This window comes from Podospora pseudoanserina, assembly GCF_035222485.1.
Source record: "Podospora pseudoanserina strain CBS 124.78 chromosome 7 map unlocalized CBS124.78p_7, whole genome shotgun sequence".
Classification (NCBI taxonomy): Eukaryota; Fungi; Ascomycota; class Sordariomycetes; order Sordariales; family Podosporaceae; genus Podospora; species Podospora pseudoanserina.
Genome location: NW_026946671.1, coordinates 502,396 through 526,695, shown reverse-complemented (window position 1 = coordinate 526,695; position 24,300 = coordinate 502,396). Strand labels below are relative to the sequence as shown.

The 24,300-nt window shown below is 54.0% G+C and overlaps 6 protein-coding genes across 6 annotated transcripts; 2 read left to right on the top strand and 4 right to left on the bottom strand.

The window, feature by feature from the left end:
- Positions 1-425: 425 nt before the first annotated feature.
- QC764_708440 (uncharacterized protein) lies at positions 426-2,237 on the bottom strand (the record flags this gene model as incomplete). Its single annotated transcript, XM_062950463.1, has 4 exons — positions 1,962-2,237; positions 1,627-1,815; positions 681-1,493; positions 426-604 (listed from the first exon to the last, which is right to left on the bottom strand). Exons 1-4 carry the CDS (start codon positions 1,984-1,986, stop codon positions 426-428), a joined length of 1,206 nt encoding a protein of 401 aa, XP_062796480.1. The 5' UTR covers positions 1,987-2,237.
- Positions 2,238-2,616: 379 nt separating this feature from the next.
- Positions 2,617-5,020, top strand: SNF5 (SWI/SNF chromatin-remodeling complex subunit; the record flags this gene model as incomplete). Its single annotated transcript, XM_062950462.1, has 2 exons — positions 2,617-4,521; positions 4,586-5,020. The coding sequence occupies 2 exons, from the start codon at positions 2,617-2,619 to the stop codon at positions 5,018-5,020; spliced, it is 2,340 nt and encodes a 779-aa protein (XP_062796479.1).
- Positions 5,021-7,217: 2,197 nt separating this feature from the next.
- PBN1 (protease B nonderepressible form) lies at positions 7,218-8,967 on the bottom strand. The gene is made up of 2 exons (XM_062950461.1): positions 8,615-8,967; positions 7,218-8,560 (listed from the first exon to the last, which is right to left on the bottom strand). Exons 1-2 carry the CDS (start codon positions 8,899-8,901, stop codon positions 7,363-7,365), a joined length of 1,485 nt encoding a protein of 494 aa, XP_062796478.1. The 5' UTR covers positions 8,902-8,967; the 3' UTR covers positions 7,218-7,362.
- Positions 8,968-9,081: 114 nt separating this feature from the next.
- On the top strand, positions 9,082-12,778 carry QC764_708400 (uncharacterized protein; the record flags this gene model as incomplete). The annotated part of the gene is made up of 4 exons (XM_062950460.1): positions 9,082-9,560; positions 9,624-9,725; positions 9,783-10,090; positions 10,144-12,778. The coding sequence occupies exons 1-4, from the start codon at positions 9,462-9,464 to the stop codon at positions 12,776-12,778; spliced, it is 3,144 nt and encodes a 1,047-aa protein (XP_062796477.1). The 5' UTR covers positions 9,082-9,461.
- Positions 12,779-13,365: 587 nt separating this feature from the next.
- On the bottom strand, positions 13,366-18,647 carry QC764_708390 (uncharacterized protein). Its single transcript, XM_062950459.1, has 2 exons — positions 17,185-18,647; positions 13,366-17,115 (listed from the first exon to the last, which is right to left on the bottom strand). The coding sequence occupies exons 1-2, from the start codon at positions 17,433-17,435 to the stop codon at positions 13,818-13,820; spliced, it is 3,549 nt and encodes a 1,182-aa protein (XP_062796476.1). The 5' UTR covers positions 17,436-18,647; the 3' UTR covers positions 13,366-13,817.
- Positions 18,648-21,293: 2,646 nt separating this feature from the next.
- On the bottom strand, positions 21,294-24,291 carry CLA4 (Protein kinase; the record flags this gene model as incomplete). Its single annotated transcript, XM_062950458.1, has 4 exons — positions 21,294-21,703; positions 21,781-21,880; positions 21,938-23,918; positions 24,275-24,291. The coding sequence occupies 4 exons, from the start codon at positions 24,289-24,291 to the stop codon at positions 21,294-21,296; spliced, it is 2,508 nt and encodes an 835-aa protein (XP_062796475.1).
- Between the last annotated feature and the right edge of the window lie 9 nt (positions 24,292-24,300).

The following is a 24,300-nucleotide window of genomic DNA, read 5'->3' as shown; positions in this document are numbered from 1 at the left end:
TCCTCCATCCTGACGCCACTCACCCGACATTGACACACGCCTCATAGCGTCACCACCTAGCGTCACTAACTTCATACCTACTGTTCACTCAGCTGCAAGGGATGCCAAAGTGTGATTAACTTTTTTTATTCATTTCTGCTCGAACTAAGAAACAGCGATAAGCCAAGGCGGCGGGGGTAATGGATAGAAAACCTTTTTCTCCTACCACATCCCCACACCTTTCGCTTTGCCCCTCTTAGCTCGCCGTTGCTCGACTGTCCCTACTGTTCTGCTGGGCACTTCAAGCCCAGTCCTCCACGTAACAAAGCCGTTGCGGAGAGCCGAGAAGCTGCTTGGAGGAGGTGTTTGCACCCCGGACATTCCTGTGCTCGGGTAGCGACGCTGAATCCAGCTCAATGCCCCCCATATTCAACCCGCCGTTGTGTTTACTCCTCGCCGTCGGCCTTCTTCTTCTTGTTCTTGTTCTTCTTGCCCGTGTTGCGGGACAGGGGCTGCTCAAGAATCTTGAGGATCTCCTCATCCACAATCTTCTTGTCCGACTTCACCTTGGCGAGGTCCAAAGCAGGGGGAGCACCAACCTTGGAGAGGCCGTTCTTGGTGATGGCTACAATCAATCATTTGTCAGCACATCTCTGTCTGCAGCTGTCCTAGAATGACGTGGAATTCCAAATGTTTCTTACCAACGGTGGTCAAAAGTCTGGCAACAGGCTCGCCGTCCTTCTCGCCACTGGCCTCGTACTGACGGATCACATTGCCACGGACACACTCGATGATGCCAGACTTGGCATCACGCTCGTCCTCGAGCTGGCGCAAGCTGAAGGGGAAGGTGCCAAACTTCTTCTGCACCTCGGAGAGGATCTTGCGCGAGGTGGGACGCTTGAGGGCGTATGTGTTGGTGGTGCGGCGGTGCAGAGTCGTTCTTTGCTCAAACTGCTTGACCTTGCCAGAGCCCAAGCTGACGCCAACCTCGACACCCCAGACCTCACCGACCTCGGGGACGCCCTCGCCCTTGGTGCCCTCGCCAGGAGAGATGACAATCTTCTTGGAGCCCTCGATCTCGTTGCGGTCAAAGAGCCACGAGGTCGTGCTTTCAACAATGTTGCAGTCGTAGGCCTGGGCGACCTTCTCCAAAAGGCTGGAGATCTTGGACTGCGAGGGAGGCTTGACGGAAGCAGCCTTGGCCTTCTCCTCTTCGGTGCCGCTGGCCAAAAGTCCAGGGGGGATCATCAACCGAAGGAGGAGCTCGTTGACATAGTAGGTGGCCAGGAGAAGGTCGGCAGTGCGGCCCTCGATGACGGGCTCGGCTCCCTCCTTCTCGGGGGCGACGACGGTGTCGCAAACGATGGAGCCGAAGCCATCGATCTGGGCACCGAGCTGGATCTTGATGGGCTCGCCGGCCTGGATCTCAGTCGCAGCCTCCTTCTCGTCCGTCTTCAGGGGGGTGTAAGGAGTGACAAAGGCAGCCGGGGAGACGGTGGTGGGATGAGAGAAACCTATAGATGGGCGGAAAAATCTGTGTCAACACCAACAACCGGCACAAGCACAAGCTCAGGGGGTATCGGGAGCCAGTGGCGACATGTCAAGGTGCGGCAGGCAGGATCCCAGGTCGGGCACCTCTTAACGTACCCTTGGTGATCTTCTTGCCGCGGTAGACCTTGGCAACTTCCTCCTCGATGAGCTTGTCGCCCTTTTCGCAGATGTCGACGATCTTGCTACCAGCGACGCATAGCTTCGATACCTCGGCCAAGACCTTCTCCGAGATCTGGGCGGCGGTCTTGTACTTGGTGAGGGTGTCGGGGTTGTTCAGAGTGTAGTCTTTATGGCGGGAAAAACAAGGTTAGCATCGGGCGGGCGCATGATGGGGAGCCCAAGGTGGTCCTGTCCTGTACAAAAAAGAGACAAGAAGCAAGGCATGGGGATCCTATGTAGCAAGGCGAAGGGAAGGGGGGGTGTGTACTGACCGACGGGCTTCTCCTCGGTGGTCATTTTGGCGGCTGGACTCGAACGAGCGGTGGACAATCGGGGAAATAAACAAAATAGTACTGAGCGAGGGGAGGAAGGGGGGGGAGAGCAAACAATCAAGGCGGCTGGCGGGGCGTGACGATTTTGAGCCTGTTGCGGTTGCTTGATTTTGTGAAGGCGGGGTTCTTCTTTGCATTTGTGCCTTCGCTCGTCGCTGCACCCCACCACGTTATGACCTCCTTCTGGGCTTCTGAGTGGTAGGCACGGGCCACATTGCTACCTTGATTGCAATGAAGTACTGGCTACCCTGTTCTTCACCTGATTTATACTTAGGATAGAAGTACCTGATACTCTTGAGCTCCTTGACGCTACTTTCTCGCGTCCCATTGGCTCCTGCTGCGACGCGCGCCTCGCCGTTTCTTGCACTTTCGCATCTCTCTGGCGCCCATTGATCTGAAGCCAACAGCAGCAGCAGCCTTGCAATTTGCTTTGCTTCACTTCACCATTCACGCTCAACGACAGTCCATTGATACGCAACACAGTAACAAGGCTGCACCCCTCCTAGCCACTATTTTCTAACGTACCCCCATCGAATTCCCTCTATTCCACCATATCCAGCAGACACATACGAAACATACCCGCTACCTCGCGGCAATGGCTGCTCTCCAAGGGTCAGCACCACCAGCACTGGGCACGTCGTCCACGTCGACCACTGCCGCCGACCTCCCCCCTGACACCGACGTCCAGGTCGACGGCCCATCATCTTCCCACCAGCCTTCTGCATCCACACCTGCCGATGGCCCAACTAAATCCTCTGCCACAAGCCCCGAGCCCGAGGATGGGGATGCGGCGCTCCCCATACGCGACAAGGACAGCTTCACAAGAGTCATGGTGGACCGCTTCCAGACACGCGACTGGGTTCATTCTTCTCTTCTCGGCGAAGATCAAATACGGCTCGAAAAGACTACCAAGGATGTGCTTGCGCGCACCAGTGACTTCAAGACCTACAAGGAGTTCTATCACCAGTATCCGGCTAGGTTATATGGTGAAGGCTACCGCGGTTATGGCAACGGCTATACGGAGAATGGTGGGACTACCAAGCTCATATATCCCTCCCAGAGGCGTCGCCCCGGTCGCAGGGCCACGCCACCTGTCAAGTTCACAAAGTCCCAGATCAAGAAGCAGGCAGAGCAGCCTGAAGAACTGGTTCCCGTCCGGATAGATGTGGACTACGACAAAATCAAGCTCCGGGATACCTTTACCTTCAACCTCTATGAGCGCCTCGTTTCAGTCGAACACTTTGCCGCTGAACTGGTCGAAGACATGGGCCTCGAACCGCCTCTGGCCAAACCTGTCTATGACCAAGTGGTTGCCCAGATGACGGAACAGCTCCAGGATTTTTTCCCCTTCGTCCACTCGGAAGAGGAAGCCCTCGACCCCGAGCTCCCCTATTCGGCATACAAGAATGACGAGATGCGCATCCTGATCAAACTCAACATCACCATTGGGGCACACACGCTCGTGGACCAGTTTGAATGGGAGCTCAACAACCCCCTGAACTCGCCCGAGGAATTTGCTGCTTGCATGGCCCGGGACCTCTCTCTGTCGGGCGAGTTCACAACCGCCATTGCTCACTGCATCAGGGAACAGGTCCAGCTCTTCACGCGCAGTCTGTACAGTGTGGGCCATCCATTCGACGGCCGGCCAATCGAGGATCCAGACCTCCTTGCTGCCTTCTTGCCTACACCCCTTCCATCTGTGTTCCGACCTCAACAACAGGCCAAGGACTACGCACCGTACTTGTACGAGAATACCGAGGCCGAACTGGAACGAACCGAAAACATGTTCTCACGTGAGCAGAGGCGACAGAAGCGTTCTACCAACAGACGTGGTGGGCCTCAGTTGCCGGATCTTAAGGAAAGGCAAAGGACCATCCGAACTTCGATCGTATCCTCGGTGCTGCCCGGTGCAGCTCTAAACATTGAGGAAAGCCGGCTGTTCAAGCGCGCCATTGGTGCTGGGGCTGGCAGGGGAGGCAAGAGGACACTCAGAGATGGTGTCGACCTTTCAGACTCGGAAGACAGTGACGAGTCTGATCCTGATTCACCGGCCGTGTCTCAGCTTCAAGGGACCGCCAGAACCAGGGGTATGCGCGGCGCCGCCACGGCAGCTGCCCAGCGCATGGCCAATATTGGCCGATCCGAGACCCCTGAGGCTGTCATCCACCACCACGAGACCCGAACGTCTCGGCGGTATGGCCGGGAGGCCACCAGGGAGCAGACAGAAGATGTGCCACAGCAATACATGATCACTCTGCGTGTCAACCCGGCTCGACTTAGGAAGTTTATGCGGGAGTACAAGCCGAGGCCGCTGGCAGCGCTAGGCTCAGCTACACCAACGCCTGTTCACCTACGAGCTCCGGGCGTGGCGGGTTCGATGGGCCCACCGTCAACACCATCAGCAGCAGGCGGCGCCGTGGCCCCTAATGTTCAGAACCAGCAAGATGGCATTCCGGCTCCACCACCGAACCCGGATGGCACACAACCCAAGATTGCAGCCGTAAGTTTGACCCCTTGTCCCACTTCGAGCCCGTGTTAGCTAGGTACTCATACCCTGCCCTTAGCCACCACCACCAGCGTGGCTCACAGCCTGTCTTGATGAGCTTCGCCGCGACTACCCCAACGACATCTTTGACTCTACAATGCGGTACTTTGCCATCAACTCCGAAACAGGGAACTCGATGCCTTTGCCTCTCACCCCGGAACAGATGGCCTTGCCCACGACAAAATACGTATTCTTGCCTAGGATCAAGTGTGCAGACTGTCCGGGCAAGAGTTATACCGTTGGTCCGGAGCACACGGTCAAGGGCTTTGAGGTGCATCTGAGGAAGAACAACACGCATCAGGAGAGGGTCAGGGCGAGGCTGGCCGGAGGCGGCGGGCTGCTAGTGGTGGGAGATGGGAGGAGTCCGAGTGTTGGGGCCGGTAGTGGGGCGCCAGCTGGAGGGACGGGGATCGTCATACCCGCCTTGAATCCGAATCATACGCGGACTTCCTAGAGCCAAGGTCAGCCTGGAAGAGATTTATTTCCTGGACGATTGTCAACCGGTCGGGGATTGGATCCGTGGATCTTTCGGATGCTATTCCGAGAAGCCAAGCCCGTACGAAATCGTTCCGTTTTGGTGTACTCCGCTCAGGTTCCTGGGGCGCCGTGGCTGGAAACGTCCGTTGATTTTCAGAGTATGGTGTCTGAGGACGAAAATGAGCTTTTCAAAGACTAGCAGTCTGCCAAGAAGGATCAGCCCCCCAGAGAGGATGCGCCTATTTCTGAGTCGCCCTGTCGTTTCTTAACCAGTGGGCCAGATGATAAGATAATCTGGCGGCCATATGCCGACGCGCCTCCCGATCAGGATCCGTTTTTGCAAAATGAAGCCAATTTCGAGTACTATTGTTGGGCGACTAGTGGAAATCATGGCGACGAAGGTCAGCCTTCCCAACACCCGCAGTCTCTTCGGGGGGAAGAACGCCGAGAAGAGATCATGCCCTCTCAAGTTGATCAGCCTCCTGAGGAGAATCTGTCTTTCCTTGACGATGATGATGATGATGATGATGGTGTGTTACCCTCTGGATTTTTGGATGGTGGGTTCGATACCAACGAAGGGCAACCTTCCCAAAATTCGCAGTCTCTTTGGGAGGATGAATACCGAGAAGAAGCCATGCCTCCTCAAACCAATCAGCCTCCTGAAGAAGATTCGCAACTCTTTACTCAAGACAATTTGCCGCACTATGGTTTTTCGAACAGTGGGTTCTCTGCCGGCGAAGGTCAGCCTTTCCCAGACTCGCAGCCTCACGATGGGAACCAGCCTCCCGCAAGGCGTGGGGGTCGCTAGTATTGTCCACTCCCCCATTGCCGGAACGAAACTGGATTCAAAAGTGAAAAAAATCTCCGGCAACATATGAAAGATGTGGCGCACGAAGAACGTCAGCCTCTCCCGAACTCGCAGCCTCACGATGGGAATCAGCCTCCCGCAGCGGGTGGGGGTCGCCATTATTGTCCGCTCCCCAATTGCCGGAACGAAACTGGATTCAAAAGTGAAAAGTTTCTCCGGGAACATATAAGAGAAGTGGCGCACGAAAAAAAAGAAGCAAAGTCTACCGCGTATTGTTTCCCATGTGCGGACAGAGGAGGAGGAATCCCATGTGATCGGAAATCCCCATGCAAGCAATGTAAAGATCACCAGACGCATGATCGGTGCAAATATGATCCTGTCTTAAACAGGCCTCGAAGGGATTACAAGCCGGCTGCACAGCAACGGAAAACCACCACCGGCCATCAGATCTGTCATCCATGCCAGGATGCTCATCTTGTATGTACAGGGGGGTCGTACTTTGAACGGATCGCGTGTGATCAGTGTAAACTGCGCGACTTATCTGAGCACTGCAAATAGGAGACGCAGCCGATAACTCATCGGGCTATAACCGGTCCGAGGAGCCGTTCAGGGGGGGCGGGAGCAGCGAGTTCACAGGGGTTTGGTGTTTAACATCTTTCTTTTTTCTCGTATTCTATTCACGCAGACAGGTTTCAGCGGATACCTAGTCAGAGTAATAGCAGGCTCAATGATGTATGTTTAAGTGGTTTTGGTTGGGTGGAGGAAAGGGAGGGGGAGAGGAGCCATAAATACATGTTTTCAGCGTTTTGGGTGGGAAGAAGATGAAGTATACAATTTTCCAAACCAAGAGACGATTATGTTTTGGTGTTTGGTGTGATTCAGACTTGCTGGTTGGTTTTGATATATGCGCAGGTGTGTTGCTCTTGTGGGAAGTATCTAACGCTGTTGGGAGAAAATAAGAGAGAACCTTTACAGAGCCCCTTATTTTCTCTTACCAGTGCCCCTCTCCCTACTTATCTACTTACTTTTCCTATAATATAGTAAAAGGCCTTTCAAGATAGTTTAAAGGCCTTTAGGTTATCTTTGAAGGCTTGTAAACTATCTTTTAAAGCCCTTGAACTATCTTTTAAGCTCTGTTAAGTATCTTTTAAGCCTTGTTAAGTATCTTTTATGGCCTGTTAAGTACCTTTTAGGGCCTTTGAACTATCCCTTCCGTTTTTTAACTAGTTTTAAAGCCTATTAATTATTTTTTAACACCTAATAATCATCCTTTAAAATATAGTTAATTCTATATCAGGTGGGTGGGGAACTTGCAAGATAAATAGGGGGCTCCGTAAAGGTTCTCTCTAAAATAACTGGCTACTTGCAAAGGTTCTTGAAATATACCTCGAGAGATAAGATTGGTAGGTATCGGATTATGTCTGTATTATCAATCCATCAATCTCATGCTATGAAAGCCTCGCAATGATTATCTTGTTTCTGTCCCTCATGATTACCTCATCCAATCCCTCTCACTGCTTTTTCTTCTTGTCCTCACCAAGCTTCTTCCCACCCATCACCACGACCCCAAGCAACTTGATCACCACCCACGCAAACCCAGCCACCACCACGGCCCCGGTCACAGTCCCGACCCAGTCTGCCTTCTCCAGGTTCAGCACCGGGACCTTGACAGTGTTTACCAGTTTCCCGTCCGCGGGCGAGGGATTCAAGTGCCAAAACACCGTCCTCTCCCCAAACAACCCATCATAGCCCACCCTGTCCTTCTCAAAGGGGTTGCCCGGGAATTTCGTCCCCTCCTCCGCTGTGCAAGCCCAGAACAATGCCGGGTAGGGCACCTCCGCCTTTTGATACCCGGTTAAACTGGGAGGCAAATACCGTAGATGAAGCGGGATTTCGGCTGTCCATTCTTTTCCAGAAGAAGAATGGGGGGGAGCAAGCTCGAGAAGGAGGGCAGAGCCCCATGTGGAGGTTACATACTCTGGTGCTTCGAGATCGATTCCAGGGGTGATATACCGAACCGCAGTCAGGTTTTTAGACGACAGAAAAAGGGGATCGTTGAGCTGGTGACGATCAGGGAAGAGGGTTTTGGGAAGGGTGAAGTACCCGTGTAAACGGCAGGTTTCTTCAGTAGGGGATTTTGCCGGGGGTGAAGGGGAGGAGATTGATAGCTGGAGGGTTGGGTGGAGGCCTGTCGGGGGGAGGAAGTGGGCTTGGAAGGAGGAGGAGGAGTCCCTGTGCCGGGAGGGGAAGGAGAATAATGTTGGGGAGGGGGTGGTTGATTGCCCTAGGACGGTCAAGAGGCCTGAGATGCCGATTTCGTGGGGTTCGAGGGTTTTGGGGGAGGTTTGGGAAAGGATGCCGATTTCGGTGCGGATGGTGGGGGAGAGGAGGGATGCTGATAGGGATTGGGGGGAGTAAGGCCAGAGGGAGGTTAGGCGGAGGGTGTGAGAGATTGTATCGTAGGAGAGGTCGAGTTGGCTGGCTGCGGTGAGGGAACCGAGGCGGGAGGAGCAGGATGAAGGGGAGCCTGGGGGGCAGAGGAGGGATCTGGCGAAGTGGGCGAAGGCTTTGAGGGAGGGGAGGGGTTGGTAGAATTGGTGGGTTGTGGAGTGGGTGAAGCGGTCGGTTGGGAGGGTGGTGAAGGAGTCCGAGGGGGAGGAGCAGGAGTCGAGGCCGAATGCTTTGGTGAGGAGGGGGCAGGGGTTGATTCTGAGGGCATGTTAGTACAGTATATGGATGGGTATACAAGACTGGTAAGCTTACGATGCATCACTGCCAGGAGTGTAGAACAGGTGGAAGCCAGGAGGAAGACGTGCTAGTAATGGACTAACAGCCTCATATGCGACGGGACTGACCCATCGGACGTGTAGTTGGTTGACACCCTCTAACAAGGCTTTGAGTTCGGCAGGCAACTCATCCAGGGCAAATGTCAGCCTGTCTTCGCGGACGGCCTTCACTTCTGGGCCCTTCAGTCCGTTGCCGTCGACTTTCAAGGCTGTGGGCTCTATCGAGTCACCCTCCTTTTGCACAAACGTAATTCTTTCCCTCATGGTCACAGTCTTCCTGATTACTCACAGACTTTGATGTTGATGGTTGATAATAGGTGAGTTCACTCGTGAGTTGACGTTGAATAACAGCCCCCAGAAGCCTAAAGTGGCAGCATCTGATTGGTCAGAATGACAGGCTGTCTCGGGTGTCTGACCCACCCATGGTCCTTGCCCAAAGCATCACCGAAGCCCACCCACACTAACCCCTTTTGGGCACCGGCTGCAACGGCGAAACTGCTCAGCCTCTCCTTCAAGCACGCCCACTCACAGCACAGCGCATAACATGGCTGATAGCATAGGTCGTTGAATAAGCGGTGCGGCAGATGCTTGATCTCTGACCTTTTCCATCCCTCTTTGCCATTTGACCGTTTCCAAGGCCCCTCTTTCAAACTGCCCACTTCTTGTTGTTTCTACAATCATCATTCTTAAGCATTCTTAGATAGCTTCAAGACGAGGTAAATACATCGTTCCTGGCGATAATAGTCAGCTTCTCCGCTATTTGGTTCAGTCCCCTTATTTTGATGGTTACCTGAATCCACGGGGGATTCGCCTCTCTCTTCACCATGGAGCCAACGCCAGAGTTTATAAGGATCCGCTCGAGACAGCCCGTCAATGAACGGGATCAGAGCAGCCTCAGTATAAGCAGCAGCTCTGATTCTGCTGTACGTTTCTCTTTTTTCCTCTTCATCGAGACGGAGGGGAAGATGGTCGCTGACATCATTCAGTATGGTTCATCGAGCGAGAGTTGCTCCCCAGCGACACATGATATCAGCCGAGTTAGCTACCATGTCAAGCACCTCGAGAGCTTTGCCCAGGCTTTGGAAGATGTATGTTTGTGTAAGCGATAGTAACGGTATGAGAGATAACCTAACAGATCATCACAGTCAGCGAGCAGGGCATTCCCAAACCGAGGCCCTACCCAGCGATACACCAAGGTCCACGCCCTGATGCTTCACTGGAAAAGCGATGATTTGTTTGTTTTGCCAGAGTTGGAGGACTTGGAGAAGTGCTTCCGGGATCACTACTGCTTCGAGACCGATATCTTTTCGATTCCGTCTGAGAACTCTCACCTGGAGTTGATGCTCAGGATTGGCGACATGGTGAAACAATACGAATCCGAACAGACACTATTCGTGGTCTACTATGGAGGTCATGCCAGGATAGACGAGTCACGGCAGAGCACCTGGTGCGCGTATGTTACGACTCTGCCATCAGACCCTCAACCCTCTCGACTAACTCTTGTAGTAATCGCCGTCATGATTCACCATGGCTACAATGGTCTGCCATCCAAACTCTCCTCGAAAGATCAATATCAGATGTGTTGATTCTTCTCGACTGTTGTGCCGGAGCAGCCAGTGCCACCTTCCCAACAGGCCAAAGCATCACCGAGACCATCTCCGCTTCGAGTTGGGACGCCATCGCCCCTGATCCGGGAAGATATTCTTTCACCAACACCTTGATCGAGGTTCTTGAAGAGTGGAGAGGAAAGACATTCTCGGCCGCGATGCTGCACGCCGAGGTCCTTGCTCGTTTGAAGCATCCACGTCCCATCTTGATCAACGGCAAACACTTCGAGGCGAGATCAACACCAGTTCACTTCATGATGACGTCGAACCACAAAGCACCCAGCATCGAGATATGCCAACTGGTGCCACCAAAACCTGCCAAGTCCCGTCGTGGCATGGCATCGAGCTCAGTCCCAACGGGTCGGGACTGGCACCAGCCATTCCCATCCTCGATGGATGACATGATTCCGACGGCCTCGGAGCCGAATGAGGACGAGCCTCACGTGATGATTTCCCTGGCTCTGGAGGATGACCAGAAGCTGGATTTGAATAAGTGGGAGGAGTGGCTGGCAAGCTTTCCTGCGCTGGCGAAGTTTGTCAAGGTGCAAGGCGTCTTCAAGAGCCATTCGACACTTTTGTTGCTATCACTACCGGTGATGGTGTGGGATTTTCTTCCTGACGATCCAGCATGCTCATTTGTGGCATTCATTCGGTCAAACAACCTGTTGCGAGAACCAAAAGAGAGTAGTCCTGAGCCAACACCAGCTGAAGCAAGCGTCCCTGCCACCGCGACGCAGGAAGTACAACCAGAGCTCGGCCGTGAAGTCCAACCAGAGCTCGCCCAGGACGATGCCGAATCCTATTCCGGATCTACCCTCGCCCAGACCGAAAACATGGAAACCGTCCGCCACGGGGCCAGCGTACCAAACATCCCCGCAGACCCCTGGACATCAACCCACCGAGCCGATTCCATGCCCTTAACCCCCTACTCCCAAGTCCTCTCCCCTCAGCCCTCCTCCAGCAACTTATTCACCTCCCTAAGAAACATGGGCTCAGCCATATCCCTCTCAGGCCAACAACAACAACAACAACAACAACAACCCCGCCCAGCCTCCCTCACCTCCCTCTCCCATCACACCCCCGACATAACCAGAACAATGATCCTCAACCGCTCCAAATCCTCCAAACGCTCCACTTTTTCGCCGGACGAAGAAATCCCCCCAGGCCACCAACTAGCCAAACACGTCCTCCACCGCCTAGAAGAATACTTCCACCGCGACCCCGAACCAAACCTAGCGGTCCTCGAGCATTTGGCCTCCCATTTTGGGGTGGAAACAAACGACATCAGGATCTGGTTCCACAACCGCAGGGAACAGCACCGGCTGGACACCAACCTCCAGACCTTGCGCCTCCCCTCCAGCGAACCAGTCGACTCGGGTGACGAGCCAGACATGATACTCCCGGGCCATCTGAACCGCCTCTTGGAGATTTACCCCTCCAAGGGGATCTTGTTGGTTGACCTGCGCTCCAGCACCGATTTCGAACGGTCCCACATCCACAACTCCATCAATTTACGAGCCCCACTCAAGTTTATCAGTTGGGCAAGCCTGGAAATGGTAGAAGACACCTTTGTGGACGACCAATCACGACGGTCGTTCTCCAAGTGGTCGACCTGCCGCTGCGTGGTCTTTTACGACCGCGTGATAGAATTTCCATGGGAGTGCCCGACTGCCTCGGCGTTAGGCAAAAAATTCGGGGAAAAGGGGTGGAAGGGAAGGTGTTTTGTGCTCAAGGGTCATTACAGGGAGTTTTCGGCCAGTTTCGATAGGTACATCTCGGGAGAAAAGATGACGCAAGAAGCGAAGGAGTATCTGGATGGGTTGAGGCAGAAAGGGGGGAGTTTGACTGAGGAGGAGGGCAGGGAGAGGGATGGGTTGTTTGAGGCCTGGTTGGAGGGGTGGGGGGGGAAGGGGAAGGGGAAGGGGAGTAAGGGAAATGAGCTGGTGCCTGGGAGGAAGGTGGAACGACTCAGGGAGGTGGAGGAGAGGCAGGGGGAGTTGGAAAGGGAGTTTGAGGGGCGGTTTCCGGCGCTGTGGAGGAAGGGGTTGATGATGAGGAAGGATTCTGCTGCTGTGCTACCGGGGGAGGAGGGGGGTTACTCCCCCATCGCGCCGAGTGTGAGTCCGCCTCCGCCGTTTGAGTCGGGAGGAGGACAACAGGGGTTCAAGGATGTGGAGTGGCAGAAGAGGAAGGGGATCGAGGAGGAAGGGGAGGCGGTGTTTGTGGGGCCGTTGGCGAGGGGGTTGGAGAGGATGAGGGAGGCGGGGATGGGGTTGGGGAGTCAGACTCCTTCTCCGACCAGCGGGACTCCTGTCGGGGATCTGAAGGGGAAGATGATGGGGTTTGACTATGAGTATCCCTCTGGAGTCACCGAGGAAGAATACGAGGAGATTGATGCTGTTCAAGAGGGCCTCACTCCCGCCACTGCCACGGCCGACATCAAAGGTGGAGGAGGAGGAGGAGTAATAAACAAGGTGGTCAAGAAACGAGGGGTGGTGAGGGAGTGGTTGAGGGGTGGGACGGGGAATAAGTAGATGCGAGATGTGATGATGTGTTATGAACTGTTTTTCTTTTTAATATCTTCAGGTTAGGGGTATATCACACCGAATAAGAATACACCTGAGTTCAACAGTCGACCTTGTATATACTATTTCCTACTTATCCCATCCACACATCGACCTCCTTTTTTTTTCAACATCAATCAGTCTTTCGTCTCATCTATACACATACCCTTACATGCCTACACCATAGCCTCACATAGTCTAGCTGCCCAGCAACGACAACAACAGCAGCCGAACAAGAACGCAACACATACCAAACAAAACAACACAAGTTAAGCCTCTCATTCACCGGTACTCTTTTTCAATTTTTTTCCCGTCCTCAACTCTCACCTTGACAATCGACCCTCACAGAGGAATCCCCCTTATCACATCACAGCAAAGAATCAACCACACAACACAAAATCACCAAAACACAAACCAACAGCAACAAACAACATCCAAAAAAACAAAAAAAAAAACGAAAACATTTGCCCATTGTGCAGTACCTAATGAACCCCCCCTTTTACCTTTCCCTTTCCATCCTCTTACCTTGATCCCTCCACCAACCCACACCCAACAATCCCATCCCTCATCCATCTCTTCATAGGGCATCCCCCCCCAAATCATCAATTGTTCACATCAACAAAAAGAACAAACTTGTACTCTTGCAAAAAGTAATCAACAGGAAGAAGTAAGAAAAAAAAAGAGACAGGAAGAAAAACCAACAGCCTGTGATACAGAACTGTTGATTCACCCCACCCAAATCCAACCCGCAATCAGAACCCCCACACCTAGATATCAGTCGACCAGAAGAAACAAAAGTGGTCGACGAATCAAGGCCCCTCTCAAAAAAGAAAAAACGCCCGGCACATGCCCGCTGTGCTGTGCCCAATGCTTTATCTATTCCGTACAATAATTTGAATTCATCCCAACGCTCAGCATGATGATCATTATTTAGCGTTCCGTTCCGTAATCGTCGAAAAAAAATCTTCATCTCTGTTACAGTGTCAGATGTGAGTAACATGCTCCCAGTTCACTGACGGCGTCTGTCAGGTTGTGGGCTGCGACCTACACGTCCACGTCGGCTGTTGTTGCCTTGCTCCTGCTGCGGCATGTATCCCATGTTGGGTGGCATCTGTCCCTGGCCACCATAGCCATAACTCATGTTCATGCCGAATCCGGGGGCCGGAGGGAATGGCGCCTGTCCGGGGACGTTCGACAGCTGAGCGCTCGGGGGCTGGATCGGACTACCGGTGTTACGGTACTGGTCCGGGTACCCGTTGAAGCCAGCAGGGACTGCGGCAGAGTAGTAGTTGCTCATGGGCGGCCCTCCCCGCATCAAGGCCTGTTGGTACTGCATCTGCTGGATGGAGGCGGGTGCCATGGGCGTGTTTGGTGCATTGTACATGGCTCCCTGCTGGAAGGTTGGGAACTGCTGGGTCAAGCCGGCATCAACCCCCTCGCCACGGGGAACTCCATATGCCATGTCGTAACCAGGAACGCCAGCAGGGGCATTAAGATGGTTGTAGTACTGAGGAGCGGCATTGCCGTTGTACTGTCCACCTTGCTGCTGCTGCTGCTGAGCTTGTTGAGCCTGCTGCGGTTGCTGGTGGTGCTGAGCGTTGCCGGGGGTCTGTCTCGAGCCTGGTCGTTGCCTGTTGTCATTGCTGTGATCGCGAGAGGCGCTGTTTCCACCGCCTCCACCGCTGCGGGTGGACAGTCCAACTTCATCCATCAGCCGCTTGTAACCCTGTCCCGGCTGGGCCTTGATGCGAATCAACACATTCTTGACCGTCTCGACTACCTGGCTGCGGATTGTCTCGTCAAAGAAGGGCGTGGTGAGCACCTTGAAAATCAAGGTGGCTCCGCACGCGTGGTCGCTCAGGATCGCCTCCAAAACTTGATCATTGGGGGTGAAGAAGAGCGCCTTGAGAACGGTGTCCCTGGCGTCTCCCTCGGCCTTCTGGTTGATAACCTTGAGGACCGTCAGGTAAGCAACCTTGTGGGTGCACAGATTGACCAAGTAGGGCACAAGCTGGGGCGAGAGAACTGTGCGTCTCTGTGGGAAGGTGCAGGTGTCCAGGAACCAGGTCAAGAGCAGCGCACCGTTGGCATTGGTCGCAAGCTGGACACTGTGGAGAGCAATGGCGGCAGCAAGAAGCCTCTGCTGGTCCTTGGTGGCATGGTGGCTCTCCAGACAAGCCCGCATGGCGCGAGCTCCATATCGTCCCTGCGCCGCCTCCCACATTCTGCTCAGCATGGTCTCAAAGATGAAGTCGTTGTGGGGACTTCCAAACTTCAAGCAGCCCTGGAGGACGTAGTTGCCGTACTGATCCAAGAACAGAGGGATCGTGTAAGGGCGCAAGTGCTGCACAATGAGGTTCATCTGGTGCGGTGTCTTACACACTTCGATAATCTTCTGCGCAGCCCAGGTTCCGTTCTTGTGGACGCCAATCTCGGCCATGTGCGGCGCGATCTCGGCCAGCATCTGATCGCGAACATCATCAGAGCAGTGCTCAAAGAGCTTCTGGACGACCGTGTTGCCAAGGTAATCCGAAGAAAGCTCGGCAATCTCGGGAAGCATGTCAACGGCAATGCTCTCGATCTCGGCCTGGGACAAGGCCTGGTTGTCAATCCTTTTGCGGATATCCCGGAGCTTGGGCGCATCGTGGATTCTGGTGTGCGCAGGTTCCTTGATGGGAGGGATTTCGTCAACGAACTCGCCGTACTGGATCGCCCGCTGGAGGCTAGCCGAGATGTTGTACTTGTCTTCCTCAGTCGCCCCAAACTGGACAACAATACTGAGAATATCACCGGTCATCTCAGCAAGAGGGGGCACGGTCGGCGTCGCAGTGCCCACAAGCGCAGCGGGAGAAGAGTCACCGGGGGCACCGGTGCCCATACCCTGAGCGTTGTCCTGGCCCTTGGAAAACGGATCAGGGCTGGGCGAGGGCATGGCTCCGTCATGTCCTGGCGTGTTGGAAGCGGAGGGGGGCTTCGCAAAGTTGATGCGAATGGGCCCGGCACCAGGGAAGATCTCCTTTCCATTCATTGTGTTCTTGGCGGAGATGGCACTGTCGACCCGTTCAAAGTTCACAAAGCCGCAGTTCTTGTGAGTCAAGACCCTAGCTGACAAGATAGGTCCGTACGACTTGAACATCTCCGTCAGGGTCGATGTGGTGGTGGATGTGGGGATGCTGCCTAGCCACAAAGCACTAGTTGGACCTTCCAGCCCTTGTTCTTCGGCGCTCAAGAGGCCATTGTTGCGGCTGTTGGACCTACCAAGCGACAACCCAGCAACGGCTTGCGGAAGATCATCGTATTCCTTGTCACCAGAAACACGGATGTCAGAGGCCGTGATGGATTCATCAAGCCTAGAGGGAGTGGGGTAGTAGTTGCGAAGAACACGGGAGGCCGGAGTATCCAACACACCAGCGGTCCTGGCACGAGGACGGGCAGCCTGGTTCGCAAAGGCCTGGACGGCCAGGTTGTGCTGCTGGATGGCAGCATTGGTGGCAGCGAGCTGATCCTGAATCTGCAGATACTGGTTCTCCATCATCATGACCGGGTCGTCATAATCATCCTCATCTTCGTCCGCATATCTGTCCTTGTTGTTGACCGAGTAAGACCGGAAACGGTTGGCAGCCTTGGAGAAATCGGCATAGTTGGGGACATATGTCGGAGTAGCAATCTGAGCTCGTGCGGGCTGAGGTGTTTCCGCAAGACCAAGGTAGTCCAGCGTTCTCATATGAACATCACTCTCAGCATTGCCCTCTCGGGAAAAGTGAGACTGCGCGGGAGAACTAGGCCCGTTGGAAGGAACACTGGCAATGCTGGCCAGTGTGTTGCCTCTGTCGCGCCCTGTCCCGGTGGGGTTCCAGCTGCTGAAAATAGAAGGACCAAACGGAGAGCTGGTGCCAGGCACGTGGGCGAACGGGCTTCTTTGTGGCATGGAGCCAGCCCTCAGCCTCGAGAGAAGTGCCGAAGCATTGGAAATATCGTTGCCGGATGACTCGATGCCCGGTGATGGAGACTTGAACGGCGTCTGAGAGGGGCTTGGACGAGACGTCTTGGAAGCCAGAGACGGGATGGCAAGCAATCCATTGCCGGCCCCACCCGGGGAGAAGCGAGACGGAACGGTGCCGGCACGAGCACGGCGTGTTGAGGGAAGCTCCTGTGGTGTGGGTAGCTGTGCGAAGTCAGGGAAGCCATCGGTCGGCGACTCGGGGATGTTTTCACGAAGAGGAGTCGAGTTGCCGCTAGTCGGAGGTCCGCCCCAGGGATTCACCGGGATTCCCGGGATGCCTTCTTGAGCTTGGATTTCTCGGGCCCTGGAGTTTGAAAAATAAGCACATGTGTTCACCTGGAGGTGGATGGGAGTGGAGTGTCTGGGAGCTTACCGCTTGGAGAACAAACGGCCAGACGCCGCCATCTCGTGGTTCGGAGAACCGGCACCAGAGCGCGAAGCACCCGGCATCTTGGAGGTGGGCGTCAGACCTGGAGAAAGACCATATGGAGACCTCAGGGTGCTGCCGGCGGACTGGGGGTCGTTGGGGGAGGTGCTTGTTGGGGAGTTGGAGCGGTTCTGAGCGGACACGGTCTGTGGCGGGTAGCCAATGGTCAGATGCTCGCCTGGTCTTGAAGTCGACATTATCGATTATCGTTTATTCCGACCCTCGTCAGATACTTGTATGTATTTATTTTTTTTCTTCCCTTTTTTCCGGCCTGGGGGCAATGGCGTCACAACGTCAGGCCCGAAACTGCCAGAGCGGTGCGACGACGTGAAGAGCGCGGTCGGTTGTGGAGAGGGTGATCTCTGGGGGGGGGGAAAAATAATGCACGGCGGAAGACCGCACTGCGAGGATCCAATTAAGCGAGGATTGAGAACTAACGGCAAAGGCCGGGCCGAAGGGGCGTCGCTGAAGGGTAGCAAAGTCGAGTCAAATACGAAGTCGCAAGCTGGCAGCTGCAACTCAATTACAAGGTCGATGTGACGAAGAGGAGTGCCGTCGTTGGTGTGGCCGGGGCCTTTTTTGTCTATGAGAGGAGAGAAAAGAGAAGAGGGTCGAGGGGTGGTTCAGGTCGAGGTTGAGGTCGAGTCGAGGGGAGGGGGGAGGTGAGTGGTTCAAGAAACTCGATTGACCTCTTTTTGGATGGAAATGCAGAAATGCAGAAATGCAGAAATGCTGCTGCTGCTGCTGCTGAGGGTTGCTCCCGTTCGCGCGTTTCGGCTTGGCTTTTCCTGGGGATAGGGTGGGACGGCTCTCCTTTGTGGTCCGACTACCCCTTTGCTAGGTGCTCCCGCTCTTTTTCGCAGGCGGACTACAGAGTATGCAAGTAAATGTTAAGAAAGACCTAATAACAATATACAGGCGTCATTAGGTGGCAGTCTGGGGGATGAGAGAGAGAGAGAGAGGAGAACGTCGACGTCGTCGTCGTCGTCCAAGAGAAGCCGACGTTGTAGTCGTGTGGAGGAGGGAGGAGGTGAGGTGAGGTTGAGAGAGAGTAGTAGTAGTGAGTGGTAGTGGTGTTCGTGGTTGTAGTAGTGATTGAGTGCCGGTGGGGGGGTGGCAGCCCAGAAAAAAAGCGATGTTCGGGGGGTTGAGATGACCAGGCGGGAGTGAAAGAGGAAAGATGAAACACTAGGGGTTAGCTGCAAAAGCTGGTGCTTTCGACCACTGGGCGGACGTCAGGTTTTTTGTGCAGGCCCACACCGTGTCCACTTTGTTACCGCTGTGAGCCCTGTGAGCCCCCCGGAGCCGGCTTCGAACTTGTTGGAAGGGCACTGACAACTGACAAAGGCTTGCGCACTTTGAACCTTGGAAGTTGTCACGCTGTCACAAGGCTGTCATTTACAGTATCCTAATTAGTGATGGTGACTCTCGGCTCCTCCTTCCATTTCTCCCGTCACTTTCTCTCAGAATATTCACAGCGGGGAGCAAGAGCCTGCTGCGGGGATGCAGTCTGTGCCACCAAACATCACCCCTGAATCCGACATGGACGGTGACCTAAGTAAATGCCCATCACTCGCCTTGTATGGACTGGCACTTGCGGCCGTCTATCCGCCCTCGGATGCCATCCATCCACCCATCAGATCATCCTTTCTCTCTCAAGATGTGCTTCTCGAAGACGTGGCGTCCCTGGTTCAGCTCGTCCTATTTCGGGCGGTATGCAGGTTGTCATTTTTACCCTTCCTCCCGACCTGCAGCTTGCATTTTGAGCGACGATCGGGACTACAAGTAAAACTATCACTCACGCCTGCCTTGCATAGTCCGACTTTTACGTCCGCAAAGGAGGAAGCATTAAAGACCACCGCATGCCCCTCCACGACGTGGCCCGTCGGCGATATGGCCCGTGTGCATGACCGTCTGTCTTCTCTGCTATAAGAGTGAATTACACCACCCCCCCTTGACTCAACTTGCCGACCCCTTTCTCCGAGCTCTGAGACCCTCCTCTGCAACATCTTCCATTTTCGTCACACTTCATCAACACCAGACCCTAATAACCCCCTCTCTCTTAGCTCCCCTCCTTCTCGAAAGCTTCCACCAGCGATGGGGGGGTTAAGATCTCTCCTATAAATCTCCTCCAACAGAGATCCCCGCCAATCCATATTCATGCTCCCCAACTAACCCCCCTCCCTCTCCCCTTCCTACCTTACATAGCTAACCCCACCAATCACCCTCCAGAAGGGATTCTACTCGAAGAATCTGAAACGCTGCCCAGATTTTCTGTATTCGCGTCTGCTTGCCCACCTCATACCTATACCCCTTCCTTTGCTATACCCACACCCCACCAGTCTTCTTTGTAGACAAAAGACACAAACTCGGGATACTTTCCAAAGACCTCTTTTGCAGATCTCGACCCCGCCAAGGAAGGGGGACAGGAACAAACCCCGATAGGAAAATCAACTCTTTGACAATCTTCAGGGGCAAAAACGGGGGGCCCTTCTTTGTTAACCGCCTAGGTCCTCGAAAAATCTAACCTCCAAAACTCAATCTGGCAGCAGAAAAGAGACAAACGGAGATATGACGCGGAGGAGATGGCCCGGTCTAAGTAGACGGCATGTAGAATGATATCTCACGATAATGGAAAGTCCCTCTCATATACACAACACACTAGTATAGACAGATGGTCTGGTCCGTCTTAAATGCCTGTTGATGTAAAACTGGGATCGTACCCAATCATGACACCTCATCTCACACACCTCATTGGCAAACGTTATCAAGTATAAAAGTCTAGCAGAGACAAACTCAAGGTCTAGTAACTTTCTCTCTTCTCAACCGGCAAATCTAATCAAGGCACACACATAGAATAATACTCGGAAATATTTCCTAAAGCCTTCAACGCATCTTCGGCTATCCCGTGTAAAATACCTCTCACTTGCGCAAACACCACGACCCTTCCCCTCCCAGACAAAGAAACCAACCCCTCGATCGCCACGAGGGCGTCCCTTCATGTTCACACAACGCCTCTTTAATCCCCCGCCCCCCTCCCGTCATTCTTACCCCGGATTCTCCCCTTAAACTAATGATATGAATATCTCAGAAACACCCGCCCTCGAACGAGGCACAAATCTAGACCTCCCAAATGCCCCTCCCCCTCCCCGGCCCCAGTCCACAAGTCTACCCAGTCAAAGGAGAGCACACCACAACTCGACCAAACAAACACCCCAAACCCTGACCAGAACGAGAACACAAGATGATCTTGGCCATCAGATCCAAAGTCTAGTACCTCAACATAAATCTTCACAATCATGAGTCCAGGATAGGTGGTGTGTGAATATTGAATAAATAAATAAAAATCCTCTTTTTCGCTCAGAAGAAAAAAGTAACAAGTAAAAAACACCCATTATAACCACCCAACTCTCACCCATCGAATCAATCCTTCCTACACACACACACACAATCACACACACACACACAATCACACACACACACACAATCACACACACACACACAACAACACACACACACACACACAACCACACACACACACAACCACACACACACACACAACCAAGCACACTACATATATATATAAACAAACAAACAACACCCCAACTTCAACAGCACACACACACAACAGCACACACACACAACAGCACACACACACAACAGCACACACACACACACACAACAGCAACACAATATCTTTAGCTATCCTCCTACAACACTCGCTCACTCAAGTCCCTCCATATCTCTTCCGCTCACTATCTTTCCTCAATCACTAAACATATGCCTCGACTTTTCTATAACATCACATTTTCCCTCATTCGCCCGCCTTCCTCCCCACCACCAAAAAAAAGACCTTTCTATATCCCTCCACGAAAAGGCCCCTTTCCATTTCCATCCATCCCTATTCCCGCTTATTAAAAAAACCATATCTCGCTCTCCTCACACGTCCAAGTCTCAAAAAGACAACAAGACATCCAATTACCCCCTTCCTAATTAACCCATCATCCCTCTCAACAAACAATACCCACCCTTCCCTTCCTTGTTTCATGATTGACTCATTTCGCCACCCTCTTAAAGGCCAACAGCTCGCTCAGACTCGCCAGCGGGCACCCATGCTTCAGAAAGTCATGATTCAGCAGCTCCTGCGCCGACGCTCTGCTCTTGACGTCAACACACAGGCACACCGACAGGAAGGCCTTGAGCTCCTTGCTCAGCTTCTCTGGCTTCTTCAGCCTCGGCGTCCCGTTCGTCGCAATGAGATACAGCGCCTTGAGCGGCTCCTCGTTCAGATAAGGCGGCTCGCTCTCAATCATTTCAATCGCCATGATGCCCAGCGACCAAATATCCACCTTGGGCCCGTACTCCTTTTGCTTCACCACCTCGGGCGCCATCCAGTAAGGCGTCCCGACCATGGTCGCTCGCTTGGACTTGGTCTCGGTGAGCTTGGCGCAGAAGCCAAAATCAGCTGGACAAAAGTTAGCACATAATTGCTTTGACTGACAAAGAGCACTGAAAAAGAAAGAAGAAGATAAAAAAACATACTAATCTTGACGTTACCCCGAGCGTCCAAAAGGACATTGTCAGACTTGATGTCGCGGTGAATGATGTTTTGAGCATGCAAATGATCCAAACCTTGGCATGTCTGTATCCCATGTTAGCACTCATCCATCCCTCCATGCTCCCCAATCAGTCAACATACCTCAAGGCAGATGGTAGAAATCTGCTCCTCCGTAATAACAGGGTTGTTCTCAATAACATCCGTCAACGCACCACCCTCCATGTACTCCATCACCACCCAGAGCTCCTTGTCGTTATCCATAAGGAAGGCATCCAGGTAGTTAACAATGTTGGCGTGCTTGTTCTCCTTCATGACCAGAATCTCGTTCACAATCAACTCCTTGCGGGGCTGGTGAGCCAGATCCATCTGCTTGATAGCGACACGGTCGCTACCGCCGCGGGCCTTGAGCTGCGACACCTGCGGAGCGCCTGGTCGTTGCGAGATGATCTTGGCCACGTAGACGGACCCGGACGCACCCTGGCCAATCTTCTTTTGCTTGGAATACAGCTGGTTGGGATCGTGATTAGACACAACTTCCCTCAACTTGGCCATAACCTCATTCTCAGACATGGTCGACATGCGAACATCCTGCTTGCGCTCTGTCGCGGGAGGCTTAGCTGTCAGGGCGGCCTCGGCAGCTTTGACGGCATCATTGTTTGGCTTGGCAACATTCAGGGGCTTCACGGGGGCGGGCAGGCGAGAAGCCTGAGGTTGAGGTTGTGGTTGCCTTGTGGCAGCCGCCGAGCCATTCTGGTACCGCGAAGGTTGAGCCTGATCAGGCCGTGGTGGTAATCTTTGTTGGCCGGACGAGATTTGACCAGAGCTGGGCTGCTGTTGCATGGGAGGGCGAGAAGCAGAGCTGCTTGGTGGAGGCGGGGCTGGTCTCTGTGACTTGAGGGCCTGTCCCTGTCCTGGAGCCTTGGGGGCAGCCCGGGATGGGTTGAATCTATCGGTGGCCGGTGGCGCGCCGTAGCCGCCACCGATTTCTTGCTGCGCCAGAGGAACCTTGGTCTTGGGAAGCGACGCATTATAAGCCTCCTGCTCCCGGCGAGCCTGTTCCTCCCTTTCTCTCAACTGTTCTCGTTGTCGTTCCAATTCTCTGTATCGTTGTTCTTCCCGCATGCGATCGGCCGAGATGTAATTTGGTGACACGTTCTGGAGCTGCTGCATGGGGGGTTGCTGCGGCTCGTTCGGTCGCATTTGCGCGTTCGGGGTCGTCGAGTAGGATGCGGGGCTACGCTGTGGTTGGATGGGCTTGGTCTGTCTCGGCGGCGCGATCGAGCTCCCGCTGCTGGGATAGCCAAACTGATCATTCTGCATCATGTTCGGGGAGGGCGTCTGTTGGATGGGTGTAGGGTACTCCTCGGGGTTCTCGGCGCGCTTGGCCAAGTCGGAGTAGAAGTCGAGGACCTCAAACACGGCCTGGGGATTTCTCTCGACATCCTCCTTGGTGATGGCTGACGAGTTGAGTAGTCGGGTCCATTCTTCCGGAAGCCCGGTGAACTGGCCGGTGTGAGGGTTGAAGCCGACGTGTACGGCGTGTGAGAAGTTGGTAGGGTTGCTGACGCCGCCGGGGCAGCGGGCGTAGATGCAGTCGATCCATTCGTACAAATCATCGTCACTCTTGACGCAGACACGCAGTGATCTCATGCCATTTCCATCGTCGTCGCCTGGCGGCCCGACGTACTGGTTGGTCAAGTGCCGCTTGATCTCGAAGACGGGGTCACCGTTGTCGTCTTCGACTCGGCCAACACTTACAACATCGGATAGTTGAATCTTGTAGAGCTGCTTGCCGTTCTCGTTCTTGTGGAAGTCCAGAATGTCCTTGCGCAGGATCAGGTATCGCTGCTTCCACTGCTGGAAAGGGTTCTTGCTGGGAAGGCCAACAGGGCCCTGCTTGATGATGGCGAGTCCTCCGGCGCCTTCCATGGTGTTGGATCCTTGTCGGGAGATGGGGAGGGCTATGGTCGATCCGCTGTAGTTGCTCGGGACGGGGGAGTTCAGGCTCATGGAACTCATAGACCCAGGGAGGTTGACATTCGGCATCAGGCCCAGGCGAGGCTTCTCTGACGGAGGTTTGGGGGCAGGCCCTGGGTTCATGAACTGCCCGTTCGCGTAAACACTATATAGGAGAAAAACATCAGCTTGCTTGTCCTCCCCCCTGGCGGGGTCTTTTAATATTAAAGAAAACAGGCGATGGAGTCCATGGCGAGCAGGGAGCCAGCAAGCGGACAGGCCCAGCGGGGTCAGGTCGCAAGCTCCACCGCTAATAGGGTGTTTCTCTGGGGAACGGCAGCGCAACAAGATGATCCCGACGTGCTTCCCACCCATGCAACCCCGGCCCTTGTGGCTCACAGTGAACAGTGGACAGTGTGGTGTCCGCGCCCGGGGGCCTGGACAGCTCACCCACCAGCAGGCAGAGGAGCCGTGATTAGAAAAGGGGGACAGATGAGCGGTGGCGTCGTGGAACATGCATACCTGTTGTGCATCGCCATGTCGTCGTC